General features: G+C 42.4%; 1 protein-coding gene across 2 annotated transcripts; it reads right to left on the bottom strand.

Annotated features, from left to right (window-relative positions):
• Positions 1–1,345: 1,345 nt before the first annotated feature.
• LOC125284184 (14-3-3 protein zeta-like) lies at positions 1,346–14,419 on the bottom strand. 2 transcript variants are annotated; one of them, XM_048227988.1, is made up of 6 exons: positions 14,313–14,419; positions 12,637–13,079; positions 8,711–8,834; positions 2,998–3,161; positions 2,768–2,863; positions 1,346–1,560 (listed from the first exon to the last, which is right to left on the bottom strand). In XM_048227988.1, exons 2-6 carry the CDS (start codon positions 12,928–12,930, stop codon positions 1,501–1,503), a joined length of 738 nt encoding a protein of 245 aa, XP_048083945.1. In that variant the 5' UTR covers positions 12,931–13,079; positions 14,313–14,419; the 3' UTR covers positions 1,346–1,500. The 2 variants fall into 2 exon arrangements, with proteins under 2 accessions (XP_048083945.1, XP_048083946.1); XM_048227989.1 differs by lacking the exon at positions 14,313–14,419 and adding an exon at positions 13,237–13,261.
• Between the last annotated feature and the right edge of the window lie 4,670 nt (positions 14,420–19,089).

Here is a 19,089-nt window from a genome sequence, read left to right as displayed (position 1 = left end):
ATACTTAGTTAATAATAACGCACATAATTTCTTCGATAAGCATCAAGTTTGGGGATCAATAAAGTATCTACCTATCTATGTCAATTGGACTATTGTCGCTTACACACAGAATAATATTGCAGTTTTAAATTCAAGAAAAATGGAAATTCAATTTTGGTTTATAAAATGACATCTTTATTCATGTTACATAACTGATACATAGGGCATTAGACATTTCCACAAGGCTTTTTAGGGACTACAATCAATGATTAGCAAAAACACAATAGTGGTCCAAATCTAACAATCACTGGACTAACCAACCCCCTCCCGTGTCCATAAATGTGTATAAGCCTGCGTTTAAAAGTACTATATTGGTCTCTTCATCTTGGTGCATATAACATTGGTTCCCATTCCAGTGTAATTTTTGTTTTAAAGACATGCAAGGACTTTTTCCAACAAGTTTAACTTTTTTGGTCACTAGACAGCCCCACATTTTGTGTTGTGTTTCTATTCAGACATGCGTCAAGTGAAGTGTGTACCACGACCTCAAAGGAGTGTTTGTGAGACTTCTGGAGAGAGACCTAACTACAAGGAACTGTTAAGAGTGAAAAACTAGGACCAATTTTGTGACAACCAATCAGTAGGATTACAATTTTCTTTAGGGCTTGGTGATACCAATAGGATCTCCACTGATATATCCAAATTGAAACTCATCAGAATAAGTTCCTTTCCAATAAAGGTCAAAATCCTTACATATTGTGGGGAAACTATTCTCTAGTTTTCAAAAAATGAAATCCACAGAGCCAATACAAATGCTTTCTATCTGATGATCTTAACACTACAAGAGGAAATGGAGACTACTTTATATTGTAAGACCTACAATAAAACCCGAGGATTCTGCTGTGAAGAGCTGAAATTGGAATGCTTCTCTTGATTATATGATTTAATTTAAAACATCCTAACGTTTGGACACAGCCAACCACCAGAAGAAAATGACGGGGGAAAAAAGGAGAGCTACAGTAAAATGGTACAAGACAAGCTTTCCATTTCAAACCGTTAGTCAGTTTACCCTTTGCTTTTCCAACAGCACAGTCAACCGTTTTTCTTCTTCCTTTTTCTGTAGCAACATTAAGATTCTATTATATTTATTACTAAGTCATTAAGTGTGTCGATACAAAAATGAGGCTATATCATACGTCAGTTTTCTACAGCAGAGAACGCACACGCACACACGGTAGGCCGGGAACAAAAATCACAAACCAAAAAGAAATTGTTTTTTTTTTTTTTTTGGGGGGGACCTCAATTCTGCTTCTTTGTCCATGAGCTGCAATGCAAAAAAGACTAAATGATTGGAATTTTTGTTGCACTTTTTCCAGTACTGATGGGCTTTTTTTTTTTTTTTCAGTTGCTAGATTTTTTTTTCTTTTAAAGTGGAGCGAAAAGGAATGGAGATGTGTAAAAAGGGTTTTTTTTTCTTCTGTTTCCTCTTAATAGGGAGATGAGCTCTGGTGAGGAAGAGGTTTAGTTCTCGCCACCTTCACCTGCCTCTGCTTCATCAGCTGCATTATCAGAGGTCCATAACTGTAAACACAGAGAGGTACAATGGTTAATGAAAAGCCCTGGACCATATAGCATCAGCAAGCACAAGTTACTACCAGTCCAAATAATTTGTTTGACATATGACATCAATGCGTTTGCTTATGATTCTTTAATTGCTATGGGGAGTTGGGGTGGGGTACATGTAGTAAACCTGCATCTTAACAAGAGCTTGAACATTTCCCATTCACCCTCCTTTCAGTAATGCGATGATATGACAGTCGGTGCAGTGTGTTAAGGCGAGACACTACAGGTGAATAGGGTAACATTTTTAAACAAGCAGATATCACTATGAAACTTCCCCAGTTGATTACTTACATTAATATGAGGGGAAAAAAATGTATTACAAGTTTTCTGCAATTTAATGTTTACATATGCAAATTAGGCATTATCTAATTAAATATGTGCTAATTTGCATACATTTTAAGGCACGAAAACTGAGCATTGGATACAGCCAGGTTCAAAATTATGTTTTCATTGTGTTCAGATATTACATGGGGAAAAATGTACAGAGAGATTTATGAATATCTACTTTTGTTATCCTGTAAATCAGAATATGATGTCAATAGCCCTAAAAAAAAAAAATTAGATTTTTGCCATGTTTTTAGGTATAAAATGTCATGTAAGTCAGGCTAGGAATAATATATCAACAAACCCCTCTGTAAAAATCTTCTACATATAGTTAGGCATAAGTCTAGAAAGTTTGGTGTATGTAAGTGCTTCTGAAGTGGAGTTTCCGTGCTCAGAGTGGGAGAGGAAACTCATTTTGAGAAAACAGCCTTGAAAGACAGCCAATGAGATTGCGTTCTCAGCCTAGACTCTCGCCTTTGAACTTTCGCGATTGGTTGCTGATACAAAGGTGTCCATATATGGATCACATAGCGTGATACGGGAAAAACAGAGCTTTCCAACGGTACTACACATATGTTTCGGACCACGGTCGCGGGAGTGCATGCAAGGTTAGAATGCTAACTTTTGCTGAATTTAGGAGAAATATACAGGCGCGAATAGACATAATATAATGAAATAAAAACCTAAATGAGCAAATCTGACTTTTTTCTATTGTAGTAGTGTGATAGAATACATGCTAAGGTAACATACTAGCTCAAAATCTCGAAATTGACCAGTGCATGAAAAAACGATGTTTTCACCTGCCGTGTCTCGCCTTAAGAGAGGATATGGAGGTACTCACTGTTAGATTGTCTCTAAGCAGCTGCATGATGAGAGTGCTGTCTTTGTAGGACTCCTCGTTCAGTGTGTCGAGCTCTGCGATGGCCTCATCAAAAGCCTGTGAGCAACACACACACACACACACACACACAAAACACTCTTAGTGCACTAATCAAGGGGTAGGTAGCCAATATACTTGAACATATTACGGCAGCTCGGTTTAGGTCAAGTCAAGCTGTGAGGGAGGCCTACCTGTTTGGCCAGTGAGCACGCCTGCTCTGGAGAGTTGAGAATCTCGTAGAAGAAGACGGAGAAGTTGAGGGCCAGGCCGAGGCGGATGGGGTGCGTTGGCTGCATGTCTTTCTTGCTGATGTCGAAGGCCTGCTGGTAGGCTTCCTGAGAGTTTTCGATGGTTGCTGAGGAACAAGACGGAAAGACCGGGTCAATGCAAACTACGGTAACTCCTCAATAGCAAACAACAGATAGATAGATAGATAGATAGATAGATAGATAGATAGATAGATACTTTATTGATCCCCAGGGGAAATTCAAGAAATAGAATGCCCTACATGAACTGGTGCAGGTGAGGATGCATAGAGGTCCTTCTGGCAAGCTTAAAGACAAGCCCAAGTTACCACACACTTCTACAAAGGGAGTGATATAACACTCTTGAAGGTGACCTACATCTCAGGAATTTTACAATAGAAATGTCTAAATGACCAAACTAGTATTCAAGTAATGAGTCACTGATTCAAGTAATGAGTCACAATGAGGCCTGATCTGTGGCAGTAAGTGTGATGCATGCTCGGACACACACACACACACACACACACACACAAAAAAGCTCCCACAAAACACTTTTGCGGTGATGCAAACCTCCTTGGCTGACACCATTCTCAGCTCCACAACTCTGTTTGGTTCAGAGTATAGAGATTGGTTCAGAGACCTCGTCCTTAGAAGCAGAACACTAGGCTCAGGGGCACAGTTGGAAGTAGGGCTAAACGATTTATTGCATTTGCGATAATATGATGTGATGAAACGCGATTTTCAAACCGCAAAGACTGCGGTTACGCTTCGTAATATGAGTCACCAAAACGCATTTATACTTGCGCTTGCCGACGCACCACCGACTCTTCACACAGACCACTGAAGAAGCAAAAAACTTAAAAGAGGATCAGCTAACAGTGTCTGATCAGTAGAGCTACTAAAGTTAAAAATAAACCTCTTCATTACCTTTTGTTCGAACCTGCCATGTCCCATGGCCAGGTTATAGTTCATTTTTCCCCTGTGCTACTACTCTGGCTGGTAACTTTGTTCACTTGTCCAGCTGACGATTAAAACTCCACGACTGTTTAGGCTGCACTGCACAGCAGCCATTCACCTGTGCACTGGGGACTTTGTTGGAGTACAGTGACAGTGGGAGCATTTACGATATCCAAGGGGGTTGGCGGCGCAAACATTTCATCTCACAGGTAATGAATTGATGCATAATGTTATCCGCAAGTAGTTGACACAGCTAACCACCAAAAATCCAGCTGTTCTAAGGGCCTGTCCACACGGAGACGCTTTTTAGGTTAAACGCAGAGGTTTTGCTTCGTCTTGGCCGAGCGTCCAAACGAATCCTGTAAACGCACTGCCCGAAACCGCACTTTTCTGAAACCTGGTCCCAGAGTGGACAAATCTGAAACCGTAGCCCAGGGGTCTCAAACACCCGGACCGCGGGCCAAATCCGGCCCGCGACGTATGACAAAATAATAATGTAATCCGGCCCTTGAGGCTATTATTTGCGACAAACAACGATACTGATTAAAATAGACGATAGATCCAGGTACGGTGACAAATCTCATTTGTAGGCCTACTCTGCTCCACTATGTGCAAGACATCCAGAGCTTGATTCAAACCCAAAATCGCTGCGCCAAAGTTTTCAGGAAATACTTGTATTACACGAAAAACACAAAGGCGTGCATTTGTAATGACACGGAAGGCGATGCAGGCCATAGTGTTGCAGAAATTAAGCAGAAACAGGCCTACACCAAATGTTGAAAAACGTTCACGCGTGTGATGAAGTCTTAGGTAAGCTATGTTATTCACCTATTCTAATTCTGAAGGAGAATATCCTTTTGGAGATTATGATCGATCGTCTATGACAGTGATAGTCACGGTCGTCTGTGAATGGAGGTGCGTGTATACAACGGTGTCCACTAAGCATACCATGCTTGTTTTAGACCCTCTGCCCAACATAGCTTGGAGGTTGCAGTGGTAATCGTGATGATAGTGTCCGTAATGGATGTGGTACAGACAGCAGGGCTAGTAGAAATAGGGCTCTAAAGAACTAAAGAAAGTCACCCGCAATATGATGCGAACTTCTGGGTACTGCAGATTACCCGCGATAGGAACTGTTTGACCAGAATACTTTATTGTAGGCCTATATTGTAGTAATTACTAAACCACAACATCTTAGGTGTTAGTATACATCTTAGGTGTTTTCCTGTTAATTTGTTATGTGGGTAATATGAAAAAAGTAAAGTAAACCTGCTTAAATATGTTCATCCAGTATTTACTTAAAGGTGCATAATTTGAGGTGCTTGCCATCCAGTGACAAATTAGATGGGTAAATTTACCCCCTTCATAAACTTTTGTTTTACTAAAGATTTTTACATTTACAGTAGGACTTTATCTCTGACTACTTTCAAGCCATGGCCTTTTGAAATTTTGATATACAAATCCAATGGTGTTGCTTTCTTAACCCTGATGCCTAGTTTGCCAGGTTTAAAAAAGTTATGAGGAAATATTTTTATTTGGTGTGAAAAACATAAAAACAGGTATGTGGGTGTGTTCCATTTATTTTATAATTTGTATTAATATTTATTTTATTATTATTTTATTTATAAGCTAAGGTTGCTAGCACAGGTGTCTAAAACTAGATAAAAACACTTGCACTTTCTGTTTGCAGTTTTGTGTGGCATTTGAAAAAAAGAACATTGCATTTTCAGAAATAGCCGGCCCTCCAATCACATGACGTTGGCAGAATTGGCCCCCAGCTCATTGGAGTTTGAGACCCCTGCCGTAGCCCGTTTGAGTTAGTTTAGACAGCGAAACCGCACATCCTGCTTGCGTATCGATGAGGTCATCGCCACACCTCAGCTGCCCTGGACTTGCACTTATAGTATTGCCTAACAATACTAGTTCATACATGACATTACCTACGATTGCACTCCGTTAAGATAAATATCACAACTGATGCTGCGCAGCGCCGATAGCTTATGACTTGGTGGACTGAACACCGTTTTTCCCAGTGTTTTTTTATGCATTCTAGCTACGGTCAGTGACGCGAGAGAACTTAAGTTATTAGGAAAGCACGGTGTAAGTTTAGGCTACATTAATTTGTGCGTAGTGCCAGTGTCATTCATTTATTTTACATGTCTTACAACATATATACATGCATTCACAGTCGAGTGAAATCAGATATAAGCATACAAAGACGCTTAGAACTCACGTTAAGCCGATGGTAGCACACTGAATGCAAATGCACGATTTGATGCAGGCAAAAGTATTGACTGTTACTAACGAAGGTTTTATAGCAATATTATAAATGTGGCGACAGAATAGCCTAGAACTTGGGTAAGCCTTGCGTTTAGTAGCCTATTTGCGGTGATAACCAAAACTAATGTGAATCACGGACTATCCTACAACCAAAGAAAGTTAAGGTGATTAGTAGGCCTACCTGCGTCAAATAAAGTTTATTAGTTTTACAGTTGGCTACACTTGACAGTTCACCATCAGTCCACACAAACAATTCTGGTTTCCTTGCACTAGCCATTTCGCTCTGGCCGTAGCCTATTCTGTCTGTTTTTAAAGCGCACGTTTTGGTGAATTTCTGTAAAGACACAGTGCCACCTATAGGCCTGGGGTATGAAGTAACGTGTTGAGTCGTGTTGAGATGGATCCGTTTGGACGCAAATATTCTTGATACGGTTCCAGGGAAGACGGAGGGAAAAAAGATCGGTTTGGTACGTGTGGACTAGGCCTAACATTAGCTTACCAGCTAAGGCTCTAGGCTACATACATGCTGCTAATTGCTGTTGATAACTTTGCCTGTTTAAAGAGTTTTGTCTCCGCGATTGGCTTTGTTGTGATATGAACAAACTAGTTAATTTGCATGCATGCGTATTGCGCTGCGGTGTTGATGATGCTAACCTTTAGTTAACACCGAGGGGAACGGTCATTCGGCCGCATTTATTTGCGCTGCAACAATCTACAGTAGTTTGTTTCCGATTCACGTGCAAGTATCCTACAGGAGAGGAGTGGGTCTGTGTGTGTGCGCGCACTCGCATGTATGGAGAGCACAGGACAAGGAGAAGACGTGTCAGAGCCACTGCATGTAGACCTAACTGTTAACTAAGGAAAGAAGATCATATCTACATGAAATAGAAACAAAATAAAAACCTATTAGAATCATTAAATGTTTACAAGGCTGGAAGTTCAACAAATATCTTGAGATAAGTCTACTAATGTGATTAAAATAGTTAAATACAAAACATTTCATTCATTAATCTTATTCAATGACCTAATGCCATCATAACATAGGCCTGGGCTCCAGGAAAGAACAGTTTATGTTTAACTTAGTTAATTTTGTGTTGGTCATACTATAGAATAATAAATAATTTGTCTTTGTTGAAGACAGAAGATAAAGAGCTTAAAAATAATTGCATATCGCATCACAATATTGGGGAGAAAAATCGCAATTAGATTTTTTTCCAAAATCGTTCACCCCTAGTTGGAAGAGTTTTTTTTTTTTTTTTTTTTTTTTTTTTTAATTAGGGAGATTAAAGAGCTCCCTCCTCCACCCTCACTGGCCACTGCCATGAAGACTGGAGACCACTGCAACACCACCCAATCAGCAAAGCCTCGCTGCAGCCCCGAGGCAGCAATGCCACTGTGTTTAGAAGAGAAGAGTGCCTCTGTTTGTGTTAGAGGTTTAAGAATAGCAATCAAAATGTAAAGTGCAGTGTGTGAGAATGTCCACGATTTTAAATCCAGCAATGGCTACATAGTTTAAGGGTGTGCACGGATAGTTTCATGACCACTTAACCGTTTCAGAAATACTACACAAATATTAATATCCCCATTTGATTATTCTATAATGCATGGAATCATGGTAGTTGTGCTACCACAATATCATAGCATGGCATAAAGATTGTGCTACCATGGTAGAAGTTCTGCTTCCATATCACCGTTAAGTTCCTCTGAATTTCAGCTGTATTCTACAGTGTTAGGTCACAGACACTGGACTAACACCATGGAGACACCTCCGCCTGTGAAACTCTTATCTAATCTACGTCATGCTGGCTAAACAGTGGAAAGCAGTAGCCTGATTTACAGCACTGCCACCTCCCTGGAGAGTGCATGCTCAGGTATGCAACTGAGGAAGAACATACTTTGAAACAAAAACAGCAATAGGTTCATTTGGACAAAATAGCCTAGTTTCCAATAGAAGACTTGTTTAAAACACCCAATTACATTCAACAACAATAACTTGGGCAGCTAGTAGGTGTAGGAATGGAACGTGAACAGTAGAAGTGGGATAGGTCAAGGGCACAGCTTCCTTGTTCAGCCTTCATTTGCAACTGTCCCAATAGGAATCTAGTCTCCAGGCTTAACTGCCTCATGTAGGGAGGTGGGGACAGCAAGATGGCAGTGCTAGCTTGTGAATATCTTGACCACTCATGTGTGAGCAGCCCTTAAAGCATTGTATTGAAAACAGGAAGAAACATTTCCCCCTGGATCCAGGCATACAACTGGTCAGCCAAGTATATTTTGGGAAACAAGTCCGCATTTAGTCTGAGTTGAGGAGGGGTCTTTCAATTGTTTCCAGTTTTTTTATTTCTATTTATACCTTTTTTCCAGGACAGTACAAATTGTGGGTAGTGTTTTAGGAAGGATCAAGTACGACTGAGCATCTTACCTTTCCTGTCGTCTCCCGAGGCAACCTCAGCCAAGTATCTGAAGTAATCTCCCTTCATCTTCAGATAGAAGACTTTGCTTTCCGCCTGTGTGGAGTTCTCGATTAAATATTTGCTCAGCAGTTCCTGTGGAAAGAAAAATCGGGCCATTAATTATTCATCTCCCATCACACAACTTGGACCAGTCTCAGTTAATATGTTATAAATGCACCACTTGGTCTGTTCAACAAAGAACCGTGTTGGACCACACACACAGGCTATTCAAGAGACTGCAGGCTGCAGAGAGCAAAGAACCTTGTCATGTAAAATTAGGTTACAAATAAATGGGTTCACAGGCAGCTTCACCTTCCAAAATCCAGGTCACACATATAATATATGAAACAGAACGCCAAAATATGCAAGAACTGCACAGATGGCTCATGGAAAGGAGGGAAGAATCTTAATAGAGGCATAAATGTATATATCAGCATATAAACAAGGCAGAATAACAGCATATGAGGTTTCGTCCCACACACCCCCCTACAACACCATTAAAACACTGCACTGCTGCAAGCTACGAGTGAATTCAATTGGTTTAGCTGACTCCGTTAACCGTGCAAGCGTGAGTCCCCACAGGCTTAAGAAGCTCAGCTTCATGTGTGTAGGTGTTCAGGGAAGACCTTATCGCCTGCTGGGAGCTCAGTGTTTAAGCCATCGTCGCTGACAACAAGGGCTTGGGAGGGCTTCTCTAATTGTTTTACAGTTCGGCTTAGACCAAAACACCAACACATTAACTACAGAAGTCTGGAGCTGCGTGCCGCTGCCAGACCACGAGACCTGGTCCAGCGAGAGCACAGGGAGACCTAGCCTGGGTGTTCCCATGCTGCCTTGCGCGCGATTTGATTCACGCTGCTAAGGCAGCCTGGAGACCATGGAGCAAATTTTCGCCTGAGATAGGGGACCAATCACAGAACAAGGGGGAAAGCAAGACAATGATGAGCTATGCACAGACGCATTTGATAGACATCCGTGGCACCCAATAAACAGATCTGGGCATTTTTTTCCAAATACGAGAAAATTAGCGTTTGGTTCCCAGACCACGTCTCATTGAGAAGTGGTGGCGCTAGCCAGGCTAAGGGAGACCAGTGTGTGCGGGGACAGGACAGGCGAAACAGAATGCCTCGAGTGCTCCGCATTCTTTGCTACACATAACATGGTCCAGCAGCAGAATCAATGACGACAGGCCCAACACAAGCCAACACTGCTCTTACTGTTCCAAGGGAGGTGCAGCCCAAATATATTTATAGCTGGGAGAAGTGTTCAGATGACACACTGCAGGAAATACTTTGCTGTAGCCTCCCCCACCACACAGGCAGAAACACACACACACAGTCCAAACAGCACTCTCAGACAGGCAGGCCAACACTGCTGGAGCTGATCCCACAGGAATCTCATGAAAAACGTTCCTTCTTCCAGCACGGGCAGTAATTCAATTACACCAATAAGATAGATTTGTCCGCTCAAAATAGAAACAGGGCAGAGCCGAAATCTCGGAGCAAATCTATGGCAACTTTGTATGAAAATCAATTTGGATGTCTGGCCTCAAGCGGTGAGTGGACTAAGGGTTGATGAGGACAGGCCTCTTGGAGGAACTAGGGGGCTTGGGCAGAGGGCCCTCTCCTGCTCTGGGGCAGTGGTTCGCCTGCTGCATCTTGCCTCTTCACTCTTTTAGCATGGCCAGCCACATCAGGCTGACCAGACAAAATGCCACTTCACAAATCCTGTCCCAGATATTGGACTTGGGGCATACCACAATTTATGCAGTACAACCAGTAGTAAATCTATAGCCATCATACTGTGATTTCACTTGATAAGTCAACCACACCCTACATGCGAACAGTGACTGGACGTTGGTGAGAAAGACTGAGCAACAATTATGACCGCTTTGGTGAAAAACCACGACAGGCCAAGCCTCAGTGAAGTCAGCTCTGTTCCAACACAGGGTAGAGGCAGGTCTGTCCCAGCAGGCCTCCACTCAAGTGGGTGAGCATGCCACAGGGACATGGGATGGGAAGGGTGGCTGCTGCACCGTGAGGTGAGGCCCACGCCCTCCGGCACAAAGTCAACAGCATGAGTCACTCACACACACACACACCCACCCACCCACCCTAAGATGCCACAGACAGGAAGCAGCGCCACAGGGGTGTGTGATGTATATGACTACATTTATACACAAGAGGGTTTTTTGTGTGGTTGTTAACAGGATTGAACATGCAAGTGCATCTTCATTAATAAAGCTGTGCTGGCTAGCCTATGAAACCAGAGGCTCCAAGCAAAAGTGGTGATGTTGAGGTAAGAAAAAAATAGTATTTTGGTAGGATACGCATATACGGCAAGCAAGCAACAATTCTACAGACAATGTTATTTCCAGAACTCTCCCATTTCCCCCCCACAGAATTGAGTCTTTAGCCTCTATATTAGCTCATCAAAAGCCTTTTTCCATAGAATACAATAAAGAATACTATTTCAGTCCCACAACACCCCCTTCCCCCAAGGGATCAATGCTGGAGCGGAAACCAGCGGCCTATCAGATGTGTTGGTTTCCCCAATAACACACTGCCTTCTGTCAATACAGCCCACCATTGGGGAGCCTGCTGCAACACAACAGCTAAGCGCTGCACTCACATCCCACTGATCCCACCGCCGCAACGCAGTGATCCAACTCAGGAGGAGGATGGAGAGCGAGGCGGCTTCAGGGAGGAGGGGGGAGAGAGAGAAAGAATGCAAGACAGGGGGTTTTCTTTTTCCTTAGCCCTAATGGACAAGCCACTCTTCTCAAGCATAAAAGCAATCAGCAGAAGAGGAAGGCAAAGGACTGCTATTGCTTATTGGTAGAAAACATGTTGTAACATTCAAGGGGAAATAACCCGTTTCCAACATGCTACTAGGAAAGCCACTTGTCAGGGTTGAGAAGCCCAATTCATTTATCAAGGTGACAGTCTGAAGTAAAGTAACAGTCAAATGAATCACCTGGCAAGCAGAGTAACAGTAATACTAGACTTGTACTACAAATGTCAGGACTCACTAGATAACCCATTACAATCTCAACACTTGGACCTTAGCTGAACACTTCCACAATTTAAAACATATGTGCGCCAACATACTGATTAACAGGATTACGAGAGAGAGCGAGAGAGCGAGAGAGAGAGAGAGAGAGAGAGAGCCTGTGTGAGCAGGTATGAGAGAGAATGAGCAAGCATGTTATAGGCTCCTATCACTTCTCTGCCCCACCCTGGCAGACACACCTAGGTGCAGACACACAGCCCTGCCCTTTGGCAGTCTCGTAATGTGCTTCGGCCATTGTTCTACTTAAGCAAAAACCACAGGAGTAAAAGTGTTGCGCATGAGGACAAATGCTCTGTGCCTAGAGGGCTGGGGGGTGGGTTTTCTCAAGATAAGACCACAGGAGAGCAGACATGCCATTTGACACATATTGGACACACACGTTACACATGGTTGTGTCAACAATGTGTCAAAATGAGAATGGCCTTTTGCTCAATGCCTAGATCTTGAAACCATCACAGGGTCAATTATGAAAGGTCCATGCAAAGATGCTGCTCACAGAACTGTTCTATATTAAGAGCCATCAGCTTGAGAGCCCAAAACTAGGCTGCAGTTACATCACAGAGAAAGTGGGCGCTTCTTTTCTGCTTCACTCACGCGGTTACTTCCTGACGGACACTCACACTATCTCTTATTGCACCACTAAATAACAAAGGTCGTTTTAACAGGATGAAACCTAATTTAGCTCACTTTCTCAGCGCACTCCCCCGAGCAAGCGAGCAGTCGGTCATTTGATTTTAATTCACTTTCAAGTCCAAGCGAAAAAGGCTACTTTGTAGTCTCTCCTCCAATACTGTGAATGGAAATAATATAAAGTGCTGCTTACCAATACGTCGTTGCAGATCTCTCTAAGCTCCGACTCCACTTTCTCCCGGTACTCCTTGACCATCGCCAGCTTTTTGTCGCTGCCATCGGTCTTCTGCTCGATGCTGGATATGACCCTCCATGCGGATCTCCGTGCCCCGACCACGTTCTTGTAGGCAACAGACAGCAGGTTCCTCTCCTCATTGGACAGCTCGGATCCCATCTCTGTCACCTCCTTCATAGACGCAGCCATGTCGTCGTAACGCTCGGCCTGCTCGGCCAACTTTGCTTTCTGAATAAGCTCCGTTTTATCCATGGTTTAAATTCTAAAGGCAAATGCTGCTTTAGGCGGTTAAGTCTATAGTGTCAGTATGGCCGGTACGGCAGGAGAAAGGGAGGCGTGGGGTGAGAGTCTTGTTAGCAAACGATGAACAGATAGGGGGTGATCGTTGTCCTTCTGAATGTCTGCAAAGAGGAGAAACCTCGTAAGACATCTACCAGCATCATTATGTTGCAAGACCGAGCATGTTATGTATGGCACACCAACCAGGTTATTACGTTACAAGGAAATGTAAAAATGTTAAGAATTATTTAAGTAAAGTTAAATAGCTCGTTAACATACCTTGATTATAGAATAGACTCACTATCAAAGTTGCAACACAACACGTTACAGGTAAAGCTTAATAACGGACAACTAAAAGGGTAAACCTAAGGAGAAAATAATTACTACGATTATTTGGCGGGTAACATCTAAGATGGGCGGTGACAGGAACAGCCTCTTCGCGGGATATCTAACTGGGTAGCAGCAAGCTAGTATTAAGGCTTGTAAAGTAGCATTGGCTAACGTTAGCTAGCCAGAACGAATTTCGAAATAGCCATTTCTACACTCTGTTAGGTTCACGTTGATGCGCAACCTTAGTCAATTAATCTACCCTACTGGCTAGAATTAAGATGACCAAATTTACAACAACTAGGTCACGAGTTAAATAGGTCAGCTAAGAAGATAGCCATAGCTAGCACAGCTAACTTAACTCACAAGAGCTGTGGGGAAGCTAGCTAACGTTGAAATCATACTCTGCCCACTCCTAGCCTAGCCAACACTTGCGTTAGTCAAAGCCACTGGCAAAATACACCGTAGCTGTAACGTTAATATAGCCTTTCATTGCCACTTAAGTCGTCACAGTTGCGTAACATTACCAACGAAAATAATATAACATTACCCTTAATTTGGTTAAATACCATTTGCTCACTATGATTACCAAGGCTATTCGTAACGTTGCGTTAGGAACGTCCTTCACTATCTTCATTTTACCCGACAAACGTTTCACATAACAGATAACGTTACCGTTATAGTTTCTACTAGGACAGCAAATGTCAAAGTAGTAACGTTATTACGAGCATGTATTCCTTGATGGCTGACTTTAACGTTAACTGACTGACTGGGAGCTGTAATGTTAAACGTTAATAGCTAACGTTTAACGCCAACTTGAACCCGAGATCAGTAACGTAAACGTTAAGAGAAATGGCAACTGTCCCTATGGTCAGTTTGCAAAAAGTATTTTTCTAACAACCTGGTGGACACACTGATTAGCTCAATATAGATAGAATAGAGCAAGTTAGTTGAACCTTACCAAAATATTTACGTAATAAGATAGCTAAATAAGTTAAAATGAATGAAGAGGGAAGCCGGCGTCTAACCTTAATGGGTTCGTTCCTGTTCCTCCGAATTGATCCGCTTTGAGTGTGAATGTGTGAAAAAATGCAATTGTAGAATGCAACCTAACTTGCAGAGGGAGGTGTCTTTCTTCCTAATGTGTTTTCGACTATCTAATGCTATGATTTGACTGGTTCTTTGGTATTGCTAAAAATGTCATACAAACTGTCAACCAATGAGTGTTTTGCGCGGGGAGTAGAGGCGGGTGCATAAGAGCATGTTTGATTGGATCTCGGGCTGCGGATCGGGCACGGGGTTTCCTCCAATTAGAGCAAGGGAGAAGACGTCACCATTGCTATGGTTATCAAAGATTGTTAAGGCGGAGCCTTATTCTCCCCTCACCTCTGTTTGAAAGTGTTGTGAGGTCAGTAGGGCTTTGCAGCAGGCGGAGTGACCCTTTCTTTTTCACTGGAGCTAGATCGCTATCTTTAATATATTCTCCGTGCATCTTGCATGAGACTCTAAAATACAGAAGAAAGGTATTTTGACATGCAGGCCTGGCCTTTAATTATCCACGCCTTGTGCAAAACCCAGGACTTATTCTGATGTCTTGCATTTTAGAATGATGGTTTCAGTTCAATTATTTTAGGATCAGCTCAAAGGAGAAACCTAATCTGTAAAATTGTAGCATTTTCCTGACTTGTTTATTGCATGGCAAATAAACTTTCTTGCAATCAGAATCAGTTTGTGACCAAAAAGACATCTCCCAAAAGCAACATGAGAGCTTATCTTAATCTGATTTATGCCTATTCTCATTCTAACCCCCAAGCTGTGAGGCTCACATGTCTTTACCCCGAGAAAGGGAAAAAAACAAGGGGCACATGACAACCCTCTGCAACTTCCCTATTATCCATTCACACAAACCATGTAATGTCTCCTTTCAGTCTGCTGTAGCCTAGCCTATCCTACTGTTTTGATGGCAAATTATTAGTGTGATGGTAGCCTACATTAGCTCTTGTAGCATTGTTGAACCACTTGCTCCCCCTTTGCCTCACACATTCATTACACAACGGTTATTTGGTAGAATATCGAAACCTAGACTTGAACTGAAAATCGCAGTAATTTGATAAAGGTGTATTTATGTTTCAATTTTGTCTTTCGTCTATTGTTTTGGCTCAGTTTTGTCAATGCAACTGAAACCCAATTCGATGTGCCTTGGGCTCCCTTGGGGCTCCCTTGGGGTTTGAGAGGGTTTAAGCCAATGACCCATAGGAACCAGTGCATGCTCTGATGACTGTGCAATGTATCACTTTTCTCTTTGAAATGTTACCTCCATATCCTGAAGGGCAAATTGAAAGACTGATGAATTCTGAAGAGAACGGCTTTAAAGAGGACAAACAGTGTTGTCCTTCTCTCTGACTTTGCAAATGGATATTAACTAGATCACTCTGGCTGCCAAGTAACCAAATGACCCCCCATCTCAATCACCACCCATGTTTAGCATCCACTTGGGTGATGCACGGCATCTATTATACACCAGATCAACACACCATCTTGAGGTGGAGAGTGAGGGAATTAATAAATCAGGCAATTACACTGGGGGAACCAGGATACCAGGGAACGCCCTACTCTCCTAAGTGCCATGGGATCTTTAATGACCACACTGAGTCAGGATCTTGGTTTAATCAACCTCTCCAACCTTACAGTGTCTCTGTCACTGCACTGGGGCATTGGGATCACTTTTTGCCCAGAGGGAGTAGTGCCACTCACCAACATAATTTCCAGCAGAAACTTAGTTTTCTAAGGTGGTCTCCCATCAAAGTACTAACCAAGTCCACACCTGCTTAGCTTCAGTATTTCAGCAGAGACAGGGTATCTGTTGGTCTGGCTGCTTAATCATTAGCAACATCTATTGATGATAAGAGCTGGAGTATTAATAAAAGGGCTTTGTACAGGCTTCATTTGAATGTGTAGTCTGACTCATGGCGCATGCATTATTTAACACTCAACTGGCTTGCTTATTAGCCATGACCTAATAGTCTTAAGGCTGTAGTAGAATTTGAAGGATTGAAAATGAGACCGCAAGTTCTGTGCCATCCAAACTAATTTGGGTGTGATGGGAGTTAAATTTGGCGAAGTTCCAAAGTAAGCCGTGAAGTCTAAGAATTAAAAATCAAGTAACTCGAATGGCAGGTGTTTAAGGGTATCATATTTCATTGAGTAAAAATGTCTGCAATGTTTGAAACATGACAGGTCTGACTGACATGAGTTAAAGCATAGGACACCAGAAGACACATTCAGACTCCAAATGACACCTTCAGACCCATCGTTAAAGGGCAGCCATGAGGTGGGGCAGGTTGGATCAGCGCTGTTTAAACATGCAAATCCTTCCAGTCACTCCAGCCAGGCTTGATTCATTATCCAGATTTATTTTTCTATCGGAGATTTTTAAATGAATTTGAGATGATCCTGTCTCTCATCAGCTGCACAAAATGAAATTCATCCCACCCCATGCTGTGAGAGGCTGTAGAATTTTCAGATTCCTTCACAGCGCACAATCACATGGAACACATTCACATACCCATACACACACATTCCTCTCTGGTTTGGTTTAACCATTCGTTTCGCTTTTGTAAGTCTCCCATGGCAGTGACAAATCTGTGCTTTGGTCTGTAATTTTTGAGTGAGTCTCCTGTGACAGGGCAATGCTTCCTGGCCCTGTTTGGCAGTTGCCCAGCAGGCACTGTCTGCACTGGGTGTGAGAGGGAGCTGCAGCAGTCCACCCTAATGCCAGCTGGGACACAGAGCCAGCTCAGCAGTGAGAAAGCACACAAACCCAACAGAGTGTGTCTGTGTGTCTGTGTCTATGGGAGTGTGTGTTTGTGTGAGCACATGTGTGTGTATACTGTGTATGGGGGAGGCCAAACCCATGAAAGTGTCAAAATGTCATTAATTAAACACCCACAGGTTCCAGCACGATGATGCCAACATGGATTATTATCTTTTCAGTAATGTGCATTTTTGAGGGTTCATTCGTTCACATGAAAATTACTTTTTGCCTGTATTTCATAATATCTCTGTAGTAACTATTGCTTGTATGGGGATATGAATGTGTTGGAAGAGATGGAATTCTTGTCATTATGAAATACAGTAGCCTGTTGCTAAATGTAGGAACAAAGGTCAATGATGATATATGAAATACAGGTATGATCAACACTGTTGTACTACTTCAACCATTATTTAAACGCAATAGAGATGAACTATGGAGTTGAGATGATTCACTGGTAAACATGATACCTTTACGTCCAGACATATTTGGTCAATGTCTGCAGAGCAACAGTGCCTGACTTGTTCCCCGTTGGGTGATTCACCGGTTTGTCTGAACCTGGTCGTCATGGCCCCATACGTTTCCTCTTTACTCAGGTGTGACTCACAAGCAGACCCACCCATATGATGAGTTGACACTCGCAAGCCATTTTTAAACAGATCAGTAAGATTAGCATGAAGGCGACATGGCCACCTGCATATACAACTCCAGATGCCACACAGTAACCACCTTGCCTGTTATCACATGCTTCTAAAGCAAATGTTTTTTGTGCTGATTTTGTGTGACAGATATGTCACAATGTTTTTTGGCAAAAATGTGGCTCCACCGCATAATCAACAATCCAGTGCTTCTCAGGAGTAGGCCTAGGCATTCACTCATAGTAACACAGTGTTTCTATTGATTTGTTGCATATTAAAGCATAAACTACTTGTTAGAATATGTTATCATGTTATGTTATAAACACTGACGGTTGTATTCTGAACAACATCTTGTGTGATCACAGTGTGGTTCCCAAACAATCCATTAACATTCATATATGCTGTTTGGATTGTGCACAGAATCGGATATATATGTATCCAAAAGCAGTGCTGAATGATCAATCTCATCTGAATTATTTGAATGGTGCTGTGTTACTAAGAGACAGAGAGCGAGCGCATGAACAAGAGAGAGGGGGGTGAAAGAGAGAGAGAAGAGTGGAGAGGCTGAGTGCACTGACCAGTAATGAGAGAGAATTTGGCTTGTGGCTCTTTGACATGCGTGACCTGTTTCCCGGCTCCCACCCTCTCTGCCAGGGGGTAATCAATAGGTAACGTCAGTACTGGGCAGGGGAGGGCCACCAGCAGTTTCATGTTGCTAATACGTCAGTATCTGTGTGTGTGTGTGTGTGTGCACTCACGTCCTTGACAGTATCCACAAAGAGAGTGTGTGTGAGGGGGAAAAAAAAGCAAGAGAGAAAGACAGACACTTTGCTAGCACGCAATGCAGAGTCAATGCAAAATACTGTAACTCTTGACGTCTGTTGTATATTTACTCCTATTGATGCCATTGAACTGCACCCAATTGCAATGTCAGCAACATTAGTGCTTCCACTAATGCACCACAACACTACAAAAGCTAATCTACAGCAGAGATGACAGGTCATAGCACCAACATCATTTCCACCAAATATAATAGATTAGTCTTGTGCTTTATGTTGAAATTAATTAGCTTGAAACTTATTCCCTATTAGGTGTAACCCCCCAACCTACAGAGTGATTCCTTGTCTTGATAGAAAAACTCATGAGCAATTAGAAGACACTGTATACTCTAATTAGTACCTTAGTTTCAAAATGTTAACTGAAAATAGTTTAACTATAGTTTTAATAGTTTTTAATATTAAAATTAAAATATGAACTAAACCACCGCTGTAACCACCACCTCAGTGATTGCAGGTAGGTATCTGTGCAGACGATACAGAATGCAGGGCTGAGACAGTGATATCCGTGGGGATGCTG

The sequence above is a fragment of the Alosa alosa genome, chromosome 19, assembly GCF_017589495.1.
Source record: "Alosa alosa isolate M-15738 ecotype Scorff River chromosome 19, AALO_Geno_1.1, whole genome shotgun sequence".
Lineage (NCBI taxonomy): Eukaryota > Metazoa > Chordata > Actinopteri > Clupeiformes > Clupeidae > Alosa > Alosa alosa.
Note: the sequence above shows the minus strand (reverse complement) of the source record. Positions and strands in the feature narration are given on the sequence as shown.

Excerpts from the sequence above, each read along its gene's own strand:
- LOC125284184 (XM_048227988.1), bottom strand. The coding sequence starts at position 12,930 with ATGGATAAAACGGAGCTTATTCAGAAAGCAAAGTTGGCCGAGCAGGCC. Across the intron at positions 3,162-8,710 it reads CTCGGGAGACGACAGGAAAG|CAACCATCGAAAACTCTCAG; the intron begins GTAAGATGCTCA and ends CTTGTTCCTCAG. Across the intron at positions 1,561-2,767 it reads TGCTTAGAGACAATCTAACA|TTATGGACCTCTGATAATGC; the intron begins GTGAGTACCTCC and ends CTGTGTTTACAG.